Source organism: Squalius cephalus, assembly GCF_949319135.1.
Source record: "Squalius cephalus genome assembly, chromosome: 20".
NCBI classification, from domain to species: domain Eukaryota; kingdom Metazoa; phylum Chordata; class Actinopteri; order Cypriniformes; family Leuciscidae; genus Squalius; species Squalius cephalus.
Window position 1 is genome coordinate 27374604 of NC_137141.1, and position 22455 is coordinate 27397058.

The 22455-nt window shown below is 37.2% G+C and overlaps 2 protein-coding genes across 6 annotated transcripts in view; both read right to left on the reverse strand.

The window, feature by feature from the left end:
* Window positions 1-612: 612 nt before the first annotated feature.
* On the reverse strand, window positions 613-15426 carry dpysl5a (dihydropyrimidinase like 5a). Its single transcript, XM_079853525.1, has 13 exons — window positions 15313-15426; window positions 12751-13019; window positions 8293-8451; window positions 7973-8152; window positions 7691-7759; window positions 7457-7501; window positions 6651-6726; window positions 6363-6519; window positions 6139-6280; window positions 4054-4196; window positions 3718-3925; window positions 3469-3637; window positions 613-2190 (listed from the first exon to the last, which is right to left on the reverse strand). Exons 2-13 carry the CDS (start codon window positions 13009-13011, stop codon window positions 2105-2107), a joined length of 1695 nt encoding a protein of 564 aa, XP_079709651.1. The 5' UTR covers window positions 13012-13019; window positions 15313-15426; the 3' UTR covers window positions 613-2104.
* Window positions 15427-18386: 2960 nt separating this feature from the next.
* dnmt3ab (DNA (cytosine-5-)-methyltransferase 3 alpha b) overlaps window positions 18387-22455 on the reverse strand; it is a 51230-nt gene continuing 47161 nt past the window's right edge. For all 5 annotated transcript variants that reach the window (XM_079854254.1, XM_079854255.1, XM_079854253.1 and 2 more), the window contains one exon: window positions 18387-21086. In XM_079854254.1, coding sequence (XP_079710380.1) covers window positions 20945-21086 — 142 coding nt within the window. In that variant the 3' untranslated portion in view covers window positions 18387-20944. The remainder of the gene's footprint in view (window positions 21087-22455) is intronic.

The window sequence follows — 22455 nt, forward strand, 5'->3', positions numbered from 1 at the left end:
ATCTACTTAATATTGTAATAAAAAAAAAAAAAACGTAATATTGGGAAATATTACTATTTAAAACAATGATTTTCTATTTCAATATACTGTACTTTAAAATGTAAATTATTTCTTTGATGCAAAGCTGAGTTTTCAGCATCATTACTCCAGTCTGCAGTGTCACATGATCCTTCAGAAATCATTCTGATATGCTGATTTATTATCAATGTTAGAAACAGTTGTGCTGCTTAATTTTTTTTTTTTTTAATAGGCTAATCTATGATCATTTTATGAATGAAGCAGAAACTAGAACTAGATCAAATCAGCATATTAGAATGATTTCTGAAGGATCATGTGACACTGAAGACTGGAGTAATGATGCTGAAAATTCAGCTTTGATATCACAGAAATAAATTATATTTTAAAGTATATTCAAATAGAAAACCATTATTTAACATTGTAATAATATTTCACATTACTGTTTTTCTGCATTTTTGATCAAATAAATGCAGCCTTGACGAGCATAAGAGACTTCTTTAAAAAACATAAAAAATAGTAATTTTTCCAAACTTTTGACCGGAATAGCAGATGCATATTCAATGTTTAATTCTATTCAATAATACACGTGGACATGAGGTTGAATGGGGTTTATTTGCACATTTTCATAAGATACATATTACATTAATACGTAATAAAACTGTAGTGCACACACAGCTCATATTAAAAAAATTGAAAAGCATACTGAAAATCCAGAATAAAAAATACATGAATATTTAGCACCAACAGAAATGTTCTTGCCATTCTACTGCTTGTGTCACTAGAACACTGAGTTGTACAGCTAAAGTTACTGTGTTTCAAATGGTCTCTACGGAAGTGCTTAGTTAGACATACATGAACAAAAAGAACACATGCATCAGTAAGCTGTCTGCTGTCCTTTAACTAGGGTTGGTTAGTGGTTGTGGAACTTATTGATCAGAAGTGAAGCTGAATTTTTCTGACTAGCTGTGGACCATGCAGATCAATAGTCACTAATACACAGTGTTAACGTTCAGTGAACAACCGATGAATTACACTGTCATTACGTTCAGCTAACAGTTCATTCTAGAATAAACATAAAGATATACTGCAAAATTATGCCATTTGTTATGAAGAATAACTCATAATAGTAAAAGGGAATGTAGACTTCATTGATTGAGAATAAAAATCATGTCAGTTAAAAATGAAAATTCAATAAAATTATAGATTGGTTACACAACTAAATTTGACATGTAAGTAAACAATGTTATTCTTAATTCACATTTTAGGAGGTCAGGTACGTGTGCTTATAAACGACATTAAGAAAATTAAAAATGTTCCATATAAATTACTTAAGCAATACAAGTGGCCTGTGTCATGACAGAAACAATCAAATATCTTGTATTGCCTTTGAATGATCAGTATTTTAAAAAAGTAAGAAGAAATATTAACACCTCAAAACAAAGCAAAAATGTTTTGTAACTGTACCTGCTGTCAGAAAGTGTCACTGTAAGAGTTGTACTGTAAGTGTAGAGAGGCAGAATGCTAATGTACACAAGTGTAACTCAAGAGATAAACACTGAGGTAAATGTATAGTCATCCGCCAACACATTAAAATAGGTAAAATATTAAATAACTTTACAATGGTTCATATTTTCAAGCCATGACCAACTACACAAACTAATAATGTTCCCATTCTTAAACAAAGTTCCAGTTTCTATCTTTAAAATGGTTCAAACGTCAACATATGTAAAACGTACTGTATATGCAGTAACAAAAACTGTTAGTAAAAGGGTCTGTCATTTATTTAGCACTACAACAGTGTTGTATTTGAACACAAACTTCACTAATTCATTTGACTGAATATTAAGAACAAAACACCCTGTAACACTTTGTATAACCAACTCTCTCACAAGCATTTCCAACATCTACCTTGCTTTCCCAATTTCCACACAAATATATCGGGGTTTTTTTTCCTTGTACACACATATTTATAAAAACACTGGAGTTTAGGTGCAAGTGATTAAAATTAAATAATGTTCATCAGATATGAGGTTGTCAAAAACGTAGGTGTTTAGTTTCAGACTTCTGTAAGTGTTGATCCAAAATGTTACCAGATTCCACTAGAACGACCACCAGGTGGAGCCAGAATCCGCGCAGAAGCTCTCTTTGGAACATTATCATCAATTTGGGCACCTATAAAAAATATAGAATGACATTTTTCATATTAAAGTATTAAGACATTTGGGCAAAATGTCAATGAAATTGTCAATTAAAAATATTTTTACTAAAACTTTATTGGCCTTAACCCTCTGGTGCTTTTACGTTGCAGTTAAAAATGAAACTTTTTCAATTAAGTGAACATACAATATTTTAGTTTTTCTTGAATATTTTGCATCTTTAGGGGATTTCATGATACTAAATTATATTTAGTAGTTATAATCCATTTATTACAGGTTAACCACTTTTTGAGCATAGACCTGCAAATTAAATTTCCAACTTAAACTAAAAAAAAAGTGAACTTAAAAATCCATTTTTATATGAAAAAAAAGATAGAATAAATCCAGAGGAACTGTGGCAACGTCTCCAAGACACACCAAACATTGATTTGATTTAGTTAATAGAAGTTAACTGATACATAAAATCAATTTATGACATTATTTTTGAAAACATCCTCACTTTACAGCATTTTTACACAAATACCTAAAACATTTCACAGTACTGTAGCTTTTCTGGTGTCTAGGAGACGTTGCCACGGTTCTTCTGGATTTAGTCTGTCTCAATTGTTTCTGTTTTCTTCATGTTTTGATGGTGAGATCAGATCACACCGGCTGTTGTCAGACTCCTTGTGATAACAAAAATCTCACCGGATTATTACATTTAATGACAAAAGGAATGTTTGGAAAAAGATATAAATAACTGGCTTAAAGCCCTTTTTCTTTTGGTGAAAATACTAATGTGCCTAAGATTTTTTGCACAGTAATGTATATATACAACATGTTTTAATCTAAAACTGCGAGAAAATCAAAGCCATAAATCTAAACAAGTTCTGTTCCAAATTTGAGGTTGATATCTCAAAAAATGAGCTTTCAGTAAGATTGTTTGAGCCCAGTACCAAATGTTTCCACTAGATGAAATTTGTTTCCCGTCTGTTTCCAATGCTGTCATTTTTGCCTCTGAGTACAAGTGTGACAATTTTTTTCAGGACCATTTAATCTTTTCAAATCATGTCCATGATTTGTGTGTGTGTGTGTGTGTGTGTGTGTGTGTGTTTGTGTTTGATCACATAGCAAGTGCCAAAAGCAAAAAACAAAACAAAAAAAAAACGTTCAAATTTTCTGCCAAAAATGTCATACAAATTAAAAATAGGCTTCTTTTTCTTTATGCAATTTACAAATTTTGGTGTCAGGTATGACATTTCTTTGAGAGATTTACATCTACAGTCTTCAGTATGGTTTATGCAGACTACTGTACCAGAAAAACTAAAGCTGGACTCATGTAGGTCTCTCATTCCCCCGTGGCGCGTGCAGGGTCGTGGATTCATGTCCCCATCTGCAGGGCCCAGTTCCTTCTTCCCGGAATTTTGCACTGTCGCTACATCTCCAGTGTACGGGGTGCGCTCCACCCCCTTGAGTGCTTGACACTGAGGGTAGAGGGTCACAAACAAACTCAGTCGAGGCACTGCGATGCACTGTCATAAAAACATGACTGTGTTTTGAGTACCTTCTCCCGCTGCACCATTTTCTTGTACAGGTAGTCAGGAAAGGTTCGGAGAGGGTAGAACTTTCCTGAGCCCTCAGCACAAGTGAAGATGCCATTTTCATAGACCACGCGACCACGGCTGATGGTCACCAGGGGGACGCCGTGACAGCGTAGGTTCTCGTACAGATTTACATCACCGCCCTGACACTGAGTGGTCACAGAGATGGTCCTACAGACAGACAAAACCATGTAAGAAATAAGTGGACTTTCATTTTACAATGAATGCTATATGATATAGATAAATTAAATGTTATTGGATTCTCAGCTGATTTGAATTCAATCCATAATTCTGCATACCTTGTTGATTCAGGGTCCCAGACTACCACATCCGCATCAGCTCCAGGGATGATCCTGCCCTTCCTAGGGTAAAGGTTGTAGATCTTTGCAGCATTGGAGCTTGTGACAGCAACAAAACGGTTCTCATCCATCTTGCCTCCAACCTATTAAGAAAGAAAGACAGAATGAGCTAAAAAAAAAAGGTTTATTTTAAACTTTGATGCATCCGTCATTTTCTGTCTTCTCCATGTTTTTTTTTTTTTTTTTTTTTTTGTGGTTTGTACAGCAACTTAACTAATTATTTTATTTTTATATCAATATATGAAGAGTTCAGATGCAAAAGCCTCTAAGTGCCATCTGAAATTTTCTTCTAGAATGATAATTTTTATCAAACTCGTATATTTAAGTTAAGTAATTTCACTTAAATGACAATTAATAGGTCATTTGCATTGCCATTTAAGTGAAATTACTGAACTTAAATATACGAGCTTGATAAAAATGATCATTCTAGAAGAAAATTTCAGATGGCACTTAGAGGCTTTTGCATCTGAACTCTTCATATATATTATTGTTATTTCATTTATATATTATTTGGATTTTATATATTATATATTATTTGGAGTTCAAAAGTTTTTTACGTCCAAAAGGATTTTCTTTTATAGAAATAAATACTTTTATTCAGCAAGGATGCATTCAATTGATTCAATTAAATTTATATTACAAAAGATTCATATTTTAAATAAATGCTGTTCTTTCTTGAGCATATCAGAATGATTTCAGAAGGATCATGTGAAACTGAAGACTGGAGTAATGATGCTGAAAATTCAGCTTTGCCATCACAGAAAGTCACATAATGTGCAGTAACTAATATTCGTGAGCTACACTTCCAGCATACTAAGTGTGAATATTAATGAATATCATAACTTTCACCCACTTTATCTACCTCATTTAAGACCGATTTTAAGAATCCTAGGTTGTCTCTTAATGTGCATACGATCCGGACTATCCCATTAGTTCAAATGTTATAGAAATGCCACATTCATTCATGCATACATTTTTGACTAATATTGCCCACAACCATTAAGGAAGGGGTTTATGATCATTCTCAGTCAACTTTAACGAACAGTCACTTCGTAAGATAAGTAATAGTTCACTAAATTATACATTTTTCATAAATTAATTTTTAATCAAAATGTATTAAACATTTAATCATTAAATTATTAATTACTCTTTGATATGAATAATTTTTAGTTATAAAAAATGTAATGTTCTGACAGCCCTTGATGTCTCTTACAGCCCTTGATTTTTTACTTTACTTTAATCATTAAAATTCACCATTGTTCTTCCATATATCATGCATTAGTAGATCATGGTAACCACAAGTAAAACCATGCATGGACTATAAAAAGTTATAAAGTTTAGTTATAAAACTAGAGTATTTGTAATGAAAATCAGTAGACTAAACACATATTACTGTAATATTCCATTATTCCTATAATACATTGTAATATATTATACATGACTATATTATTATAATAACATCCAATACGAATATACCACATTTCGCCACAATACCATGGTTACAGTTAGTGTTACTATAGTAAATCCATGGTAAATGTTGGTGATTTATGGATTGCAAAGCCTTCTAGCTGGATCGTTGTGGCACAATGTTTCTCCTGTTTTCCACATTAGTATTGTTAAGAATGTCAGCACTGTTTCATCTGGATTTATACTAGTTTAAATCACAGAGACATGGGTTTCGTAACAGAGAATTCTGTGCCGAATTCAAGCGCTTCTCCCTGGATTTGGCAGCACTGTTTAATAATTACCGCATGATCGAGACCTGTCTCGATAAATACACCTGCGTGGATGACTAACTTGTAATACTAGTCTTATATTAGTCCGATTATGCAACCAGGCATTGGTTGATGTTAATTTGTTTGTATTTATGCAAACAAATGGAGGTCATTAATGGAAATTCTATTTTAGTTGCAGCATCAAAACTAGAATTAAATTAATCAAATTTCACAAGCACTGGCCACAGAAATGTTGGTATTGTAACAACGCTAGTCAGCAGCGTAGCTTCCGTCTTGAAATGAAACCTACCACTCCCCGCTCCCACATAACGCTCATGCGGTCCTGCACCCCGGGAACGCCGTGAGGGATTTTAGTGAAGTCGTCTTTGCCCATCGCCTTCTGTTTAGTGGTGAAGGGTCGGTGGTCCGATGTCAAGACGTTCAGAGTGTCACTACATCACAGCGAAAAGACTTTTTATGTGACTGCATGGGTATATGACTAAATGAAGCTACTCAATTAGTGAATCCGCTTACTTTCCCAGAAGGCTGAGCAAGTAATTGGGTGTGTTGGGGTCAAGTCTGAGCGGTGGCACAGTGACGAAAGCAGCAGCATGGGCCCAGTCCTGGTGGTAGTACTGCATCCCATTTAAGACAGCGTGAGCAGTGGTGGTCTCTCCATGCACCACTTTCCCTGCCGGCCATTCACATATAGGTTTTCAGAGTCACCATATGTCATTCACTTATAAAGATTCAGGTGTTGTATAGAAGTTCAAATAAAGGTTTGTGAGTAAGATGCACTAAGCATCATTGTCTGGCTCTTACCCTGCATTTTAGCTGATGCTAAAACATCCCCTGCTGACATGCTGGACACATTCACAAGATATATGGGACAATGGGCCTATGAGACAAAAAACAGACACATTGATTATGAACACATTTAGAGATCTTAAAACAATTCATCTGTAACTCAACTGTATGTTTTGTCGCAGAGTAATGCTGGGTCAATCGCGCTGCCATCCAGACATTCTGTTTCACACTGCATGTACAATTTACTGTATGTACATACATGTATGCTTTAGCTGTGAAATAACAAGTTTAGGGTTAGTAAGATTGATTCATGTTTTTGAAAGGAGTCTTATGCTCATCAAAGCTGATCAAAAATACAGAAAAAACTGTATATTGTGAAATTAAAAATTTAAAATGACTGTTTTTTTTTTTACTTGAATATATTTTCAAATGTAATTTATTCCTATAATGGCAAAGCTGAATTTTCAGCATCATTACTCCAGTCTTCAGTGTCACATGATCCTTCAGAAATCAAATGGTTTGGTGATTTGGTGCTCAAGTAACAGAACTGTTGAAAACTGTCGTGCTGCTTTTTTTTTTGTGGAAACCATGAAACATTTTTTCAGGATTCTTTGATGAATAGAAAGTAGAACAATTTAAATTACTTTACTGTCTAATCCCAAACTTTTGAATGGTGGTACATCATTGCATTATAGTTATATGTTTTAGTAAGAGCTGTCAATTTTTTTTCAAGTTTACATTTGAAATTAATTAAAAATGCTTAATGTTAATAATTTCAACATCATTTTAAATACATCAACACTCAAGTACATCATACTCACTCTGTTAGCGATGGTGATGGCTCGGTGGACGGCCTCTGCTTCCAGCTGTGCATGGAGAAAACACAAGTGTCACCAGTGAAACCTAATGATAAACAGACGCTTGAAAGTATTAATAATCCATGGAAATGCAATATGGAGACGGGAAAGACAAGGAGCTGGAGATAAAGAGGCAGCGTGACTAATTTCTTAAAGGAAAACCATTTCAGGGTTACAGGATTTGAATGTTTATTTTACCTCCTCAGGTCTGCTTATCTCAATGCCCTCCGGTCCACTAATGCCTAGATCCAACGCTTCTCTGGCACCCTTATGTGAATAAATACAATAAAAACATGAGTTAACATGATATATCACGACTATGCAGGGAGAAGGACATGATCTTACCTAGACAGCATTTTAAGTTACTGTAACGGCATTGTGCAATGATCATTATGAGTGATATTTGTGGCATCATGTGATGTTGCTGCCTATGTACAACTCACTGAGTTATGGAGCAGAACTTATTTCTATGGTACATACCTCAGCAACCAGCTCTCCATTCTCCGCATGGACACGGGCCACAGCACCGATGTCTTTACAGTTCTGCAGGGCCTGGAACAGCTCGCTGTCCCTCAGCATGTACACGTCCTTATACGCCATGAACATCTGAAAGGAGTTCACCCCCTTGTCCCGCACCAGCGTCTCCATTTGAGCCCTAACCTGTGATGCAAAAGGGACATCAGTCTCAGAATGAAGACGAAAGTTATAATAGGACTGTAAATTCAATTGAAATCTTAGCACATTTTTCCTGTTCCTGTCGTTATACAAAGTTTCAAACTCAGCAAACACAGACTCTGTACCTTTGGTCCCCACCAGGTCACTCCAACATGAAGAGCGTAGTCACAGCAGGCCTTGGCATCAGCGTGAGAGCGACACTGTTCATAAGCATCAACCAATGATTCATTCTTCTCTGGCAGCACGTGACCAATCACCATAGTGGTGCCTCCAGCCAGAGCAGCCTGGAAATAAACAAACAACAGACTGGCAGCATCAATACCAATCACTTGGTTTAATGGGCCGGCGACAACATAACATAATACATGTCCACAAAAGCTTTGCATGAAATTAAATGTTACATAAAACATTAATCAAGGTTAAATTACACTTGTATTTGAGAACTGTATTCAAAGGTATTCTGAATGGTCTCTTGTCTGTTCTGGGTGGTTGTTAGGCATTTCTAGGATGTTCTGTTTATTATTATGGCATTGCTAGGGTACTCTGGGTGGTTGCTAGAGTGTTGCTAGGTCATTGCTGGGGTGTTTTGGTCGTTGCTAGGATGTTCTGATTGTTTCTAGGTCATTTCTATGGTGATCCAGTTGTTGCTAAGGAATTGCTAATCTGTTAATTGCTAATTTGGTTGATTTAAGGTGTTCTGCTGGTTGCTACGGGAGATTGCAAGGCATTTAAAGAATGTTCTGGTCATTACTAAAGCATTGGTAGGCATAGACTGAAAAAAAATATGGACGACGCCCCTTCGCTCTCTTCCATTGATGAGAACTGAAGCCGCCAGTGTCCCGATATGGCGCTGACATATTGGAACTTGAGTCTGCGCAGTAGCGATCTCGGGACCAGACCTGCGCAGTAGTGAGCAGGAAGTAAAGCCGCAAAATCAACGCTCCGCCCTCACTCTCGCAGAATGCACTCGGGGAGAGTGGATTCTGCACACTTTTTTAAAAATTGATTGCAGTACGACAAGAGGCTTGTTAAAATAAAGTAAATACAATCTCCTCAGTCCTCAGAAGATCCCGAAAAAAATGTCCGTTGGTGCTTCAGTGACTACTTCGCTCTGAGAACCTGTCAATCACAGCTGTCCATCATGACGTTACACCACAGCATCACGTAATTAACTAAAAACCAACTTATTTTTGAAACGGACACTTGAACTTACATCAGCGTGATAAAAACGACAGCAAATGAAAGAAAGCACCTTTAGAAAAAAGATATTTGAAGTGTAGTTTAATTGTTTAGTTGGTCTCATGTCCCGTTGAATAACACGGGGAGGCGGGGCTTATGACCTATACTAGGACCAGTCACCGGGGGACGATCGAGACGTTTTGGCTTCACTTTTCAGGGCGTGTGCAGCACGCTTGGTTGTGGGTGGTTGCTAGAGTGTTGCTAGGATGTTTTGGTGATTGATAGGTCATCGTTTTGATGGTTTCTAGGATGTTCTGATTGTCTTTAGGTCATTGCTAGGGTGATCCAGTAGTTGCTATGGAAATGCTAATCTGTTTAATGTTCTGGTGGTTGCTATGATGCTCTGATTATTGCTAGTGAATTCTTATACTGATTTAAGGTGTTCTGCTGGTTGCTAAGGCAAAGCGGTGCTGTTTGGGTGTTCTGTGAGGTTGTTAGGCATTTAAAGAATTTCTGGTAATTACTAAAGCATTGATAGGGTGTTTTGGGTGGTTGTGAGGGTGTTGCTAGCATGTTTTTGTGATTGTTAGGTCACTCCTAGGATAATTTGTTTGTTCCTAAACTGTAAGGTGTTCTGGAGGTTGCTATGATGCTCTGATTGTTGTTAGGGTGGTGGCTTAGGAATTGATAGGGTGTGATTTAAGGTGTTCTGGGTGGTTGCTAGGCATTTAAATTATGTTCTGGTTATTACTAAGGCATCGCTAGAGTGTTGCTAGAGAATTGCTAGGATGTTATGATTGTTTCTGTGTCATTGCTAGGGAGATGTGGTGATAGATGGGCAACTGCTAGGCTATTCTAGTAGTTGCTAGGATGTTGTGATTGTTGCTAGTGTGCTCTGGTTGTTTCTAGGACATTATAGACATTACTAGTGTGTTCTGGGTTGCTCTGATTGTTGCAGTTGAATTGCAAGGCTGTTGTTAAGGTATTGCTAGGGTGATGTGGTGATAGATGTGCAATTGCTAGGCTATTCGTATAGTTGTTAGGATGTACTGGTTGTTTCTAGGTCTTTTCTAGAGGTGATCTGGTGGTTGCTAGGGAATTGTTAGGCTGCTTTTACTGTGTTCTGGTGGTTGCTGGGATGCTATTGTTGTTACAGTAGGGTGTTCTAGTGGTTTCTAGGGCATTATGAACTTTACTAGGGTGTTCTGGTGGCTGCTGTGATGCTCTGATTGTTGCTAGGGTGTTACTAGGGTCTTCTGGTGGTTGCCAGGGCATTGCAAGGCTGTTTGTTAGGCTGTTATGGTGGTTGCTAGGAAGATCTGATTGCTGTTAGGGTGTTTGGGTGGTTTCTAGGGCATTAAGTGCATTACTATCGTGTTCTGCCGGGATGATCTGATTGTTGGTAGGGAATTACAGTGTGGGTCCTAAGATAATAACATTAATTGCTCATAATGCAATTATGCATTATGCTTAATTATAATAATTGTTATAATTATTGGTTAATACAATTATTGTTAAAAGACCTTGTTAAGTCTGTAACAAAGACAGTGTGGGGTCTAAAATAATAATATTAATTGCTCATAATGCCTTAGCAAATGCCACCAATTAATATCCCACTTTATATGTCTGACCCTAATATTTTACAGGGAAATCCACAATTAGGAGAAAGCTGTTTCTCAGTACAAGAAAACAATGATAAATAGTAATTCAACCACAAAAATGGTCCTCTTTACAAGCATCTCTAAGCTGACACATGCCGGGCAGCCAGATCCACTGAAGGGGCGTGTATTTGTGCACCATTGTTTTCTAGCACAATGGCACGAGTGAAAGGCTTTTGCAGCAGTCTTTGCAGCAGTGCTCCAGTCTCTATGGAAACAGAATCTGATCTCCATTTGTCTCTGCGCCTGGCGAGTCTTATGGCGGTAAGCGGGGGGGAGGGGGAAGAGAATGCCACTTGTGTTGCCAAGGCTAACAATAACAGTGCCGATAACAACTCTTTATTTGTCATCTCAGAGCCTGCAGCCCTCTCTGAATAAGAGCGTGTATGTATTTGTGATGGTGAATCGTGCCTTGCGGTTGATGGAGGCAGACTGTGAGTGTTCAATGCTCACTCTTGCATCTCAGTGTCTGCTAAGTGACCCATGGGATTTATTTAGGCAGGGCAGCTGAAGCGAGCACATCTCTGCTTTTGAAGTATTTATAAAACATGAACAAATGAATGTGACCTTAAATGGATGTTACGTCACACATTGTATGAAATCACTTGTCTAAAATAAGAAAAAACTCATACTGCTAAAATACATCTTACAATGAAAAGAAAATCAAAACAATATTTAAAACATTTTACACATTTAAAAAAAAAAAGACTCTATTAGTAGTACTATTAGCAGTTCTTCCATACAAGTCACTTTTGAGAAGAACTTATTGAGTTGCTGTGAGATAAAAGGCCCCTGGCAGATGGTGGGGGCCACTCAACGAGTCCAAAGCTAAAAATCTATCTTTTGCTTCTTTTGCTTTTTCTCTATATGTCCCAATTGGAACCACATGTTATTTCACCTTAGAAGTGACAAAACTACAAAGCCTGAAGCCAGTTCAATAACCTGCGTTTCAAATGTTAGATTGAACTAATGTATGAAAAAAGTAAAACCCAATGTACGGTGCACCGCACATGACATGCAGGGGGAAAAAACAACGTAAAGTGGCCATGAATTAAGAATTCGTTCCAACAACTTTTCTCCCTTACTGTCTGTTAATCGTAGCCATGATGCAACTGAATTAAAATTAGGTAACAAATTAATAAAATGTGGCCACAAATTATCGATTACAAATTCTTAATTTATGGCCACAAATTCCCACAATATCTAGCAAATTTTGACCGTTTTTAGTGATGATAAAATGATTTTGGTGCAAGCCCGATTCAAACCTACGTTACCCACATGAGCACCATGGCACTTAGAGCATGTACTAACTGCTAGGCCACAAATATAGCACAGAACTAGGGAGCTGGTGTCTGATTAGATAAATTACTTTAAAACTGTATAAAACTGAATGCTTATTTAAAATAATGAAATAATGCTGAGATATTATTTTATTTTAGTGGGGAATCACAATATTCTTAACCACAGCATAAGCAACATAAATCAGTATTTTACTTCTATAATGTGACATATTTCCAAGTGAAACATGATATTTAAGAGAAACAAAAGTAGGGTGGGACTTGATTGTATCCACTGGTAATTGAATGGATTGTGAAAAGACTGAGGTCTTGATGATGTTGTTTAGAGGCGGAGCAAGAATTTTTTTTTTTTTTTTTTTTTGGTATGACATGCACTTATAAATAATTCCCAATAAAACCAATAACATGTATTATGAACGTATGCCAAATTTGAGTTTGTTGGAAATACCTTGGTGCCGCTGTAGAAGTCATCCACTGTACAGGCGTTCATGAAGCTCTCGTTCAGGTGAACACTGGTGTCAATGCCCCCCGGAAGCACCAGCTTTCCTGTGGCATCTATAATCTTGGCTCCACCGGGGATCATCAGCTCCTTGCCCACCTGCTGGATAATCCCATTCTCGATGTACACATCTGCTTCTTGTGTGAAGTCATCGTTCACCACTTTACCTCCCTTTATGAGGATGCGCACCGTTGCTGAGCTGGAAGACATGGTTCAACCTAAAAGAATCAAAGAACAGAGTGTTGATGTGTATTATATAACTCTACTTTATATAGAGTCTCCACACCTTTTGACCATTAAGCAGCACAACCGTTTTCAACATTGATAATGTTTCTTGAGCACCAAATCAGCATATTAGAATGATTTCTGAAGATCACATGATACTGAAGACTGGAATCACACAAATAAATTACACATTAATACAGAAAACAATTAATTTGAATTGTAATAGTATTACTGTTTTTACTATATTTTTGATCAAATAAATGTATCCTCGATGACTTCTTTCAAAAACATCAAAAAATCTTACCGACCCCAAACTTTCGGATATACACACTACACTACTTTACTTTCATATGACCATGGGAAGTGGGAACCCTGTTTAATATAGGCCCTATACTTTTGGAATAACATCACATGACTCAACGAAGACCTTGCGCTAATCTATTTTTCCACGTTTGAGCTATGGAAACCAACTGTATCCTTACTTGACGTCCAAACAGGATCAATCATGCATTGCATAGCCCAAATGTTCCACAACATTAGGTTAAAGAGGTTACAAACCATTACGCCATTCTAGAATCTCACTTAAGCGAGTAAACTGACACCAACATGTGTGATTATCGTCAGCTTGGCATGAGTAGTCACATTATCGACTCCAGCTCTAAACATGTTAATTACATGTGAACATATTAATTATTCATGACATATTAAAGCAATTTCAGCGCTGCAACAACATTCCAGAAATGTTGAATCAACAAAACCTCAATATCCAAAACACTATATAAGTGTGTAGTAAATCATATTAAATTCTCAGAAATGATCAGAGCAATTGTGACCCAGATTTTCCAGCGTTGCATGCCCAGGGATGTGGGATTGTTAGCAGGAAATGTATGTAGGCTAGCAGCTGTTGAAGCACATTCCCTGCAGCACGGCACTTTCTTATGATCTAATCCCAAGTGAAAGCATGCATGCGAGTCTATGCTGCAAAGCGAGTCGGGGGCAGGTGGGTGCGGCATATTCACAGCATGGCGCTGCCCAGGGTTCCCCTCCACCCTCTGTTCTGAGCCCCTGATGGTGAATGGCGTGTGTATGTGTGTGCGCGAGGAGGGGCTACTATGGAGCTGGAGAATAAGGGTGTGTCCTCCTCAGACATCCTACTATAAAAAGAAACAGTGCGGTGCATGAGCTACATCTGTCCTGTCCTCACAGCAAAGCCCGAAGAAAAATTATTGGAGCATTTGTTCTTTCGCCATGACTCATGGAGGCCTTCCTCAGGAATGACCCACTTTTGAACCGTGCCATATTCCATGAGATCCAGATGGCACTCTTCTGGGTAATATGAAGTAGATGAAAACTTCTGATCTGTCTTGTGGAAGTAACTTTCCATCAATAAAATGGATCGGGCTGGACATTTAGTGTGATTTGAACCATTAGAGCATAAATAATCAGTGCCATTATTTAAATATTTTTTATATATTATATTTTTCATTGTGGTATTGGGAAAATGAAGAAATTAATGCAATGGAATGGAATACATGTAAAAAAATAATGTGAAAAATGTATGGAATGGAATACAAATAAAACAACAAACAAACAGAATGAAAAATACCACATAAAAGGAAAAAATACAGTGAAAATGGCTGTTAGATCCAGTGGGAAAATACTTTGTTTTTCAGAGAAGCATGCAAAGTCACGTGAAGTGTAAACATGAGGACAAGATGTATTTTATGAACATGTACACATGCATATTCGTGCAATGCAGTGCATCGATAACGTCTTCTGATAAGTAGATTGGATGCACGAGGCTTCATTTAGAAGCTGATGATGATGGTGATGATGTAGACTCATCCCATTTGGACCTTGTCGAGGGTGTCACACAAAGGGGCGACCAAGCCCTTACTCCACACAACATACTCAATATGTCTCAACTCAAGGTACCATGGAATGGCAACATGAAGGATATTAAAACGGCTTCATAACGGAAATATCAGATATCGGGTGTGAGCTCGCGCTTATTAGTGTTTATTGCTGGTGGGCTCGCGCTGTTTATGGACACACGACATTCACGTTGATCGACTAGATTTGTATGCATCGTTCAATCGATAATTAAACCATTAACAACTCACACTAGGAATGATATAAGACATAACACGAGACACAAGACTGGGGAATTCTTTCCATACCACAAAATTACACGATTCCGAGTCGAGCAATATATCACTGTGCTAGTCAGTGAGGATTTTCATTAAATAGCTTACACATAAATGGAAAATAGCTTAGTGCACTTACTTCCTTTGTTATATCCTTAAAAAGAGATTTTCCTTCACTTTCAGCGCCGGGGAACAATAAAGCCTGTTAGACGGGCAAGCAGGCAGACACATAGGCAGATGCTTCGGTTGGTCCAGCCCGGTAAGGTAAACCGTACGCTTGCAGCAGCATCCAGACAGTGAGAGCCGGGCGTTGACCAATCACAGGCGAGATACACGGCTATGGCCTCAGCAGCGGCCAATGGCGTTGCAATATAGGCGTGTCCTGACGCGAGTGGTACGTACCATTTATACAGATTCACAGGGGATGGAACTGGATCACTATGCCAATGTGGCAACCATGCAAACCAGACGATTAAGTATTATTGGCTGTTTTATGTTCATACATATATACATAAATATAAAAAAACAAAAACAAATATAAAGTATTATATATAAATATAGATTTATGTAAAACTAAAATAACAGAAAAATATTAACACATTAAAATATTTTATATATGTGTCCTTATACAGTGAGGAAAATATGTATTTGAACACCCTGCTATTTTGCAAGTTCTCCCACTTAGAAATCATGGAGGGGTCTGAAATTGTCATGGTAGGTGCATGTCCACTGTGAGAGACATAATCTAAAAAAAAAAAAATCCAGAAATCACAATGTATGATTTTTTAACTATTTATTTGTATGATACAGCTGCAAATAAGTGTTTGAACACCTGAGAAAATCAATGTTAATATTTGGTACAGGAGCCTTTGTTTGCAATTACATAGGTCAAACGTTTCCTGTAGTTTTTCACCAGGTTTGCACACACTGCAGGAGGGATTTTGGCCCACTCCTCCACACAGATCTTCTCTAGATCAGTCAGGTTTCTGGGCTGTCGCTGAGAAACACGGAGTTTGAGCTCCCTCCAAAGATTCTCTATTGGGTTTAGGTCTGGAGACTGGCTAGGCCACGCCAGAACCTTGATATGCTTCTTACAGAGCCACTCCTTGGTTATCCTGACTGTGTGCTTCGGGTCATTGTCATGTTGGAAGACCCAGCCTCGACCCATCTTCAATGCTCTAACTGAGGGAAGGAGGTTGTTCCCCAAAATCTCGCAATACATGGCCCCGGTCATCCTCTCCTTAATACAGTGCAGTCGCCCTGTCCCATGTGCAGAAAAACACCCCCAAAGCATGATGCTACCACCCCCATGCTTCACAGTAGGGATGGTGTTCTTGGGATGGTACTCATCATTCTTCTTCCTCCAAACACGTTTAGTGGAATTATTACCAAAAAGTTATATTTTGGTCTCATCTGACCACATGACTTTCTCCCATCTGACCACATGACTTTCTCCCATGATTTCTCTGGATCATCCAAATGGTCATTGGCAAACTTAAGACGGGCCTTGACATGTGCTGGTTTAAGCAGGGGAACCTTCCGTGCCACGCATGATTTCAAACCATGACGTCTTAGTGTATTACCAACAGTAACCTTGGAAACGGTGGTCCCAGCTCTTTTCAGGTCATTGACCAGGTCCTCCCGTGTAGTTCTGGGCTGATTTCTCACCTTTCTTAGGATCACTGAGACCCCACGAGGTGAGATCTTGCATGGAGCCCCAGTCCGAGGGAGATTGACAGTCATGTTTAGCTTCTTCCATTTTCTGATTGCTCCAACAGTGGACCTTTTTTCACCAAGCTGCTTGGCAATTTCCCCGTAGCCCTTTCCAGCCTTGTGGAGGTGTACAATTTTGTCTCTAGTGTCTTTGGACAGCTCTTTGGTCTTGGCCATGTTAGTAGTTGGATTCTTACTGATTGTATGGGGTGGACAGGTGTCTTTATGCAGCTAACGACCTCAAACAGGTGCATCTAATTTAGGATAATAAATGGAGTGGAGGTGGACATTTTAAAGGCAAACTAACAGGTCTTTGAGGGTCAGAATTCTAGCTGATAGACAGGTGTTCAAATACTTATTTGCGCTGTATCATACAAATAAATAGTTAAAAAATCATATATTGTGATTTCTGGATTTTTTTTTTTTAGATTATGTCTCTCACAGTGGACATGCACCTACGATGACAATTTCAGACCCCTCCATGATTTCCAAGTGGGAGAACTTGCAAAATAGCAAGGTGTTCAAATACATATTTTCCTCACTGTATATATATACAGCCTCTGGTGAGAGAGACCCGGGTTCGAATCCACTGTGAGACACCAATGTGTCCTTGAGCAAGACACTTAACCCCTAGTTGCTCCAGAGGCGTGCGACCTCTGACATATATAGCAATTGTAAGTCGCTTTGGATAAAAGCGTCAGCTAAATGAATAAATGTAAATGTAAATATATAATTTAAAAAATGCAAATTACTATTACATGTAATATAAATACATACAAAGTGTTACAAAATGGACATACAAAAAGGAATACCATACTGTATTATTACTATTATACTATTACTAATATAATATGTACATGGACGAATATATATAAATTGTCCACATACATGTTATAATATTATATTATACCATTTCTTTCCAGAATATTATATTGAAACCATAGATATACATTTTATAAATTAAACCAATAATTTAATCATATGATTATTATATGGTAAATACTTGTAAGAAAAACAAACAACTTTTTCACAAAAAAAACAATACATTTATTCAAGTGTTCTCCAGCACAAGTACATAAGGAGCCTTTTTTTCTTCGTTCTGGGCACATAACGAAAGAAAGGGGGAGAGGTGGTGAATGATTGCTACATTTGCTGTATGAGCTGATTGCAAAAGAAGAGAAGGCCTGAAAAAAGTTTATATGATACAACAGAGGTCACAAATATCAACAGTGTCACTGAGATATACAGAAAACCTGTTAGGAGAGCAAACAAAAGGCTGTTACAGCCATATATATATATATATATATATATATATATATATATATATATATATATATATATATACCCAAATAAAGCAAATTAAATTGAACAAAACAGAGAAGAAATAAAAAATTGAAAATGAAAAAAAAAAAAAAATTGAAACAAAAGAGGATGGAGGGCTGGATATATGGCATGGAATGTAGGACTTAGAAGCAATTCTGCCTGGATATTAAGCAAGTACATGTTAACAGCAAAATTTATTACATTTTTTTTTTATTTCCCATTATGAGTACATGATTTCCCACAGATAAGCACCAACTACAGCAATGTCTATTCTAAAACAATATAAGAATCTTTCATCATTTATCATTTTTTCAAGTACAAAGTTAAAATGCCTTTGTTAATATCTTTATATGAGAGAGTAAAATAATAGTGCTTCTCCAATACTACAAGAAACAAACGGAGAAAAAAAAAAAAAACAATCATTATCAAGACAAGTTTAATTCTTTTCCAAATAATATATTTTTCTCAATTAGATAAAATGTTTAGCACCTTAGGACACACCTACAATCCCTCTCTTAGTACTTAAAAAAAATTATTAAAAAGCTAATTGAGACACACTTTTGTATGTAGGGCTGTGCAGTAAAGATGGGACAGTTAAAATCACTTAGCGAACTCATTCTTTAGTTTTATCCCCCGTTCGACACATATAAATATGAATTACAAAAGACACCCTGCTGCTTTATAGCTTATGTCAATTAGCCTGTTGCCATTTTGTCAATTACCCCCCTCTTGCGACTTTAGTGCTGTTTTGATTCTATGATATATATTAGCAAAGAATTATATTTGTACATCTCATAGGTCATTTAAAAAAAAAAAAAAAAAAAAGCAACAGACAATTTCTATGTACAAAATGTACAAAAAGAAAAAAATCTGGGCATTGATAAAATTTGGAAAATAAAAGAAGAAACTTTGCTGAACATGACAAATGTTAAGGTATGTAAGCAGTGCAATGCCTTAAATAAAAAAAGAGCCTAACAAGGTTGTCATTAGAGCCCGTTTCTAACCAAATTCACAAATTTAGCCTATATAGCTTGCGTGATAACTAAATTATTGACATGGTCAACATTCACCATTTGCAAACATAATAATGTTTTCAGATCTACGCTAGGGACCAGACGTAGTTAACGACCGTGCGATGTCATACACAGACACCCCATCCGACTACTTTTCCTACAGGGATATTTAACAAACACACTCACTTTGGGATTATATAGCAGTAAGAACTGTGAGCAGACACTTTCTCGACGCGAGTTATGATAAAGCGACTCCATAGCACATGGAAACATGAGAGGGGTGCTATCTGAATTCGGCCCCTTCACCACCGGCACGACAGATGGATTTATTCTATCCTAGCTCATTCATTCACATCTATTGGCACAGCCCTACTGTACACAACAAAGTATTACCTTATATAACGGCAAAAATTTCACATCATTTAACAGAACAAAAAAAAAAAAAAAAAAAAGGACATTTCACAAGAATCAAGGAGAAAGATAAAAAAAAAAAAATATCAAAGAAAAAAAGAAGTATACATATACAAAAGTGCTCCATATTGTTGGTAACACAGCACAAAAAATTGCTATAAAAAGGTAGAAGAACATTGTGAAGCCGCACCTTTAAAGATTTGCACCTGACTGAGAATAGCATGCGAGCACCGCAGTTGAAGGTTGAAGGTTCACCTGGCCGACAAAGGACCGACACCATCCTCCCTGTGGCCGCCGCGCACGCCAAGAGTTGTACAGTAATGATTCTGGTCTGGGTGACACTAGAAAAAAAGTAGCTCACCACAGCCTTTGATTTCAAGGTATAGATGACAAAAACATCACCGCCCATGTGGCTGGTTCCATGCGTTCAGATTGCAGGCATACTAAAGGAAGCAGACCTCAAAGATTGAAAGGCTGAGGTGTTTTTTTTTTGTTTGTTTGTTTTTGAAAAGAGCACCAGAGAATATTGTACAAAATGGCTGTAAAAGATATAAAATGAGATGTGGTAGACCTGGCTTGATCTGTGGTTTTTTTTTTTTTAAGTTTCAGTCATTCGTTTAACCTGGCGACACCACAAAACATGACCCCATGATCTTGTTTGAGTAGTAGCACCACATGAGTTGCAATGTTTTTCACCACCTTGAAGCACCATATTGTCACCTATTACAGTAGTACCTTTATTACCTTCAGTTGTGTATATAGAAACTGTAAACAAAGAGGTATTTGTGATCTGGTGTTTTGGATTGGTTAAGACAAAGCTCCCCTGACACTGAAAGGAAGTCTTTTTCCTTCTCTCACCAAGGCTCAGACGCTGGAGGAGAGGAAAGACGCGCACCGTGAGAATTAGAACGATCCGCGACCCGATAGTCGAAAAACTCAAGAGTCGAAATGATTGAGCGAACTTAAATGCTATTTCCGTCTCGTCGAATTCCTCATTTCTGCCTCGAATTGTAACCATCTCTCAGTGCCTTAAAAGGAGGCTGTGCCTCAAGTATAGCTTGCACACATAAATCAATTCAAATACTGGATAACACTGCTAAAAAGTAAAATGGATAATAAAAAAAATTAAATAGAATTTTAAAAAAAGAGTCAATTAATTCCAAACCAGAAGAAAAACCCAAAACAAAACATGAAATACCTTCTTTCTTTTTTTTTTTGATGTCGACCTTGCAAATAACATACGAGAGCTCGGTTTTGAAGCTCTTGGTATTACATCGGTTTAGATTTTTCTCATCTGTACTGGGTTTGAGTTCAGACGCAGGCAAAGTACTCTTTGAGTGGTGCAAACAAGTGACGGATGACCGGGACGCTCCAAGACCTTCCCAGCAGCCTCTGCCTGGCCAGACGACTCATGTTTGACACGTCTGTGTAATGGACAGGGAAGCCGAACACCCTAACGGCCAGGAAAAAGAGAAACGGGCAGCAATTTAGTTTAAATGTATTCACAAATGCGACACTCTTGTGATATGCATAGATTGTGAATAATCTAGAACAGTGCATAATATTTGTATTACAGAGATGGCCTATAATTCAGGACGCATTAAAGGACATTACATTGATAAAAAGTGACAGCAAAAACTTTTATTGTTGCAAAAAAAAACTTTTCATTTCAAGTAAATGCTGTTCTTTTATTCATCAAAGAAGCTTAAAAACAAGTATCACGGTTGATAATCATAAGAAATGTTTCTTGAGCAGCAAATCAGCATATTATAATGAATTATGAAGGATCATGTGACACTGGAGTAATGAAAAAATTCAGGTTTGTCTAACACCACATGTTTTCTGTGGTGTGTGTCTTTTTGCTTTTCGGTCTCGACAGTCCACTTGTGATTGTATCCCCAAAAAGGTTTTTAATATCAGGTGTAAATCGAGCCAGAATCAAATGTAGCGAATCAGGAAATAACATTTTGTTTGTCAAACCATTTCATTGTGTTATGGATAACATGAGACATTGTATTGATTGTATTGTATTGATATGTGTTTATTTTCTGTTCTACTGAGTAGGATATGATTTCAGACAGCCAGTTGATGACTGATGATTCAATAAATTTGAGATAAAATCACTGTTCACTGGGGTTGATTAAATGCCACTGGCTATGTTTTCATCCAAAGTTGCGAATTTAACATATAAGCAAAATTGGAATATCGCATAAAAACACATCCAACCCATATGTTCAAGAGGACAAAATTGTCGCTTCCTGGGAAATTGGTGCAAAATATCTGTATTAAAAATCGGGGAAGCCACTGTGGCTCTTTTTTGTACATCATAAATGGCCTGCGCCTCAAAGCGTGCAGACGAAACGCAATAAATGTTGTGATGTTGTCTTGCGTTTGGGAACACAATCGTGTAAGACAGTTCTGGGAGGTAATTGTACCCAACCGTTTTGATGACAGACTTTGGCTCAGGCATTTCAGAAAAACATTTGAGATGCTGTGTGATGAAATTTGTCCACTGGTTACTCCATTTATCAAATCACATCCTCTGTTTAAGGACAAACATTTTTGTTGCGCATCGAGGGGATTATTTGGTAAATGTGCTTCCATCGGGGTTTAAGCGCATGTCTTTTTATCGGAATAAAAAAAGATAATTTTTTCTTTTTATGCACTTTTTTTTTTTTTAAATGTATGCACATATTAGCTTTAGTGTTTTTTATGTGATATCCCAAAATTTGCATAAAAATAGGTGGCTGGAAACATAGCTAGTGCAACATTTCACATTTACATTTAGTCTTATAGCACATATATTTCAGAACTTTATAAAA

Bases quoted from the DNA above. Each gene is read 5' to 3' on its own strand.
- dpysl5a (XM_079853525.1), bottom strand. From the start codon at position 13,011: ATGTCTTCCAGCTCAGCAACGGTGCGCATCCTCATAAAGGGAGGTAAA. The intron at 6,281-6,362 runs GTAAGCGGATTC...GCTGTGATGTAG, and splicing joins TTGCTCAGCCTTCTGGGAAA to TGACACTCTGAACGTCTTGA. The intron at 2,191-3,468 runs GTACAGTAGTCT...TATTTTTTATAG, and splicing joins GTCCAGCTTTAGTTTTTCTG to GTGCCCAAATTGATGATAAT.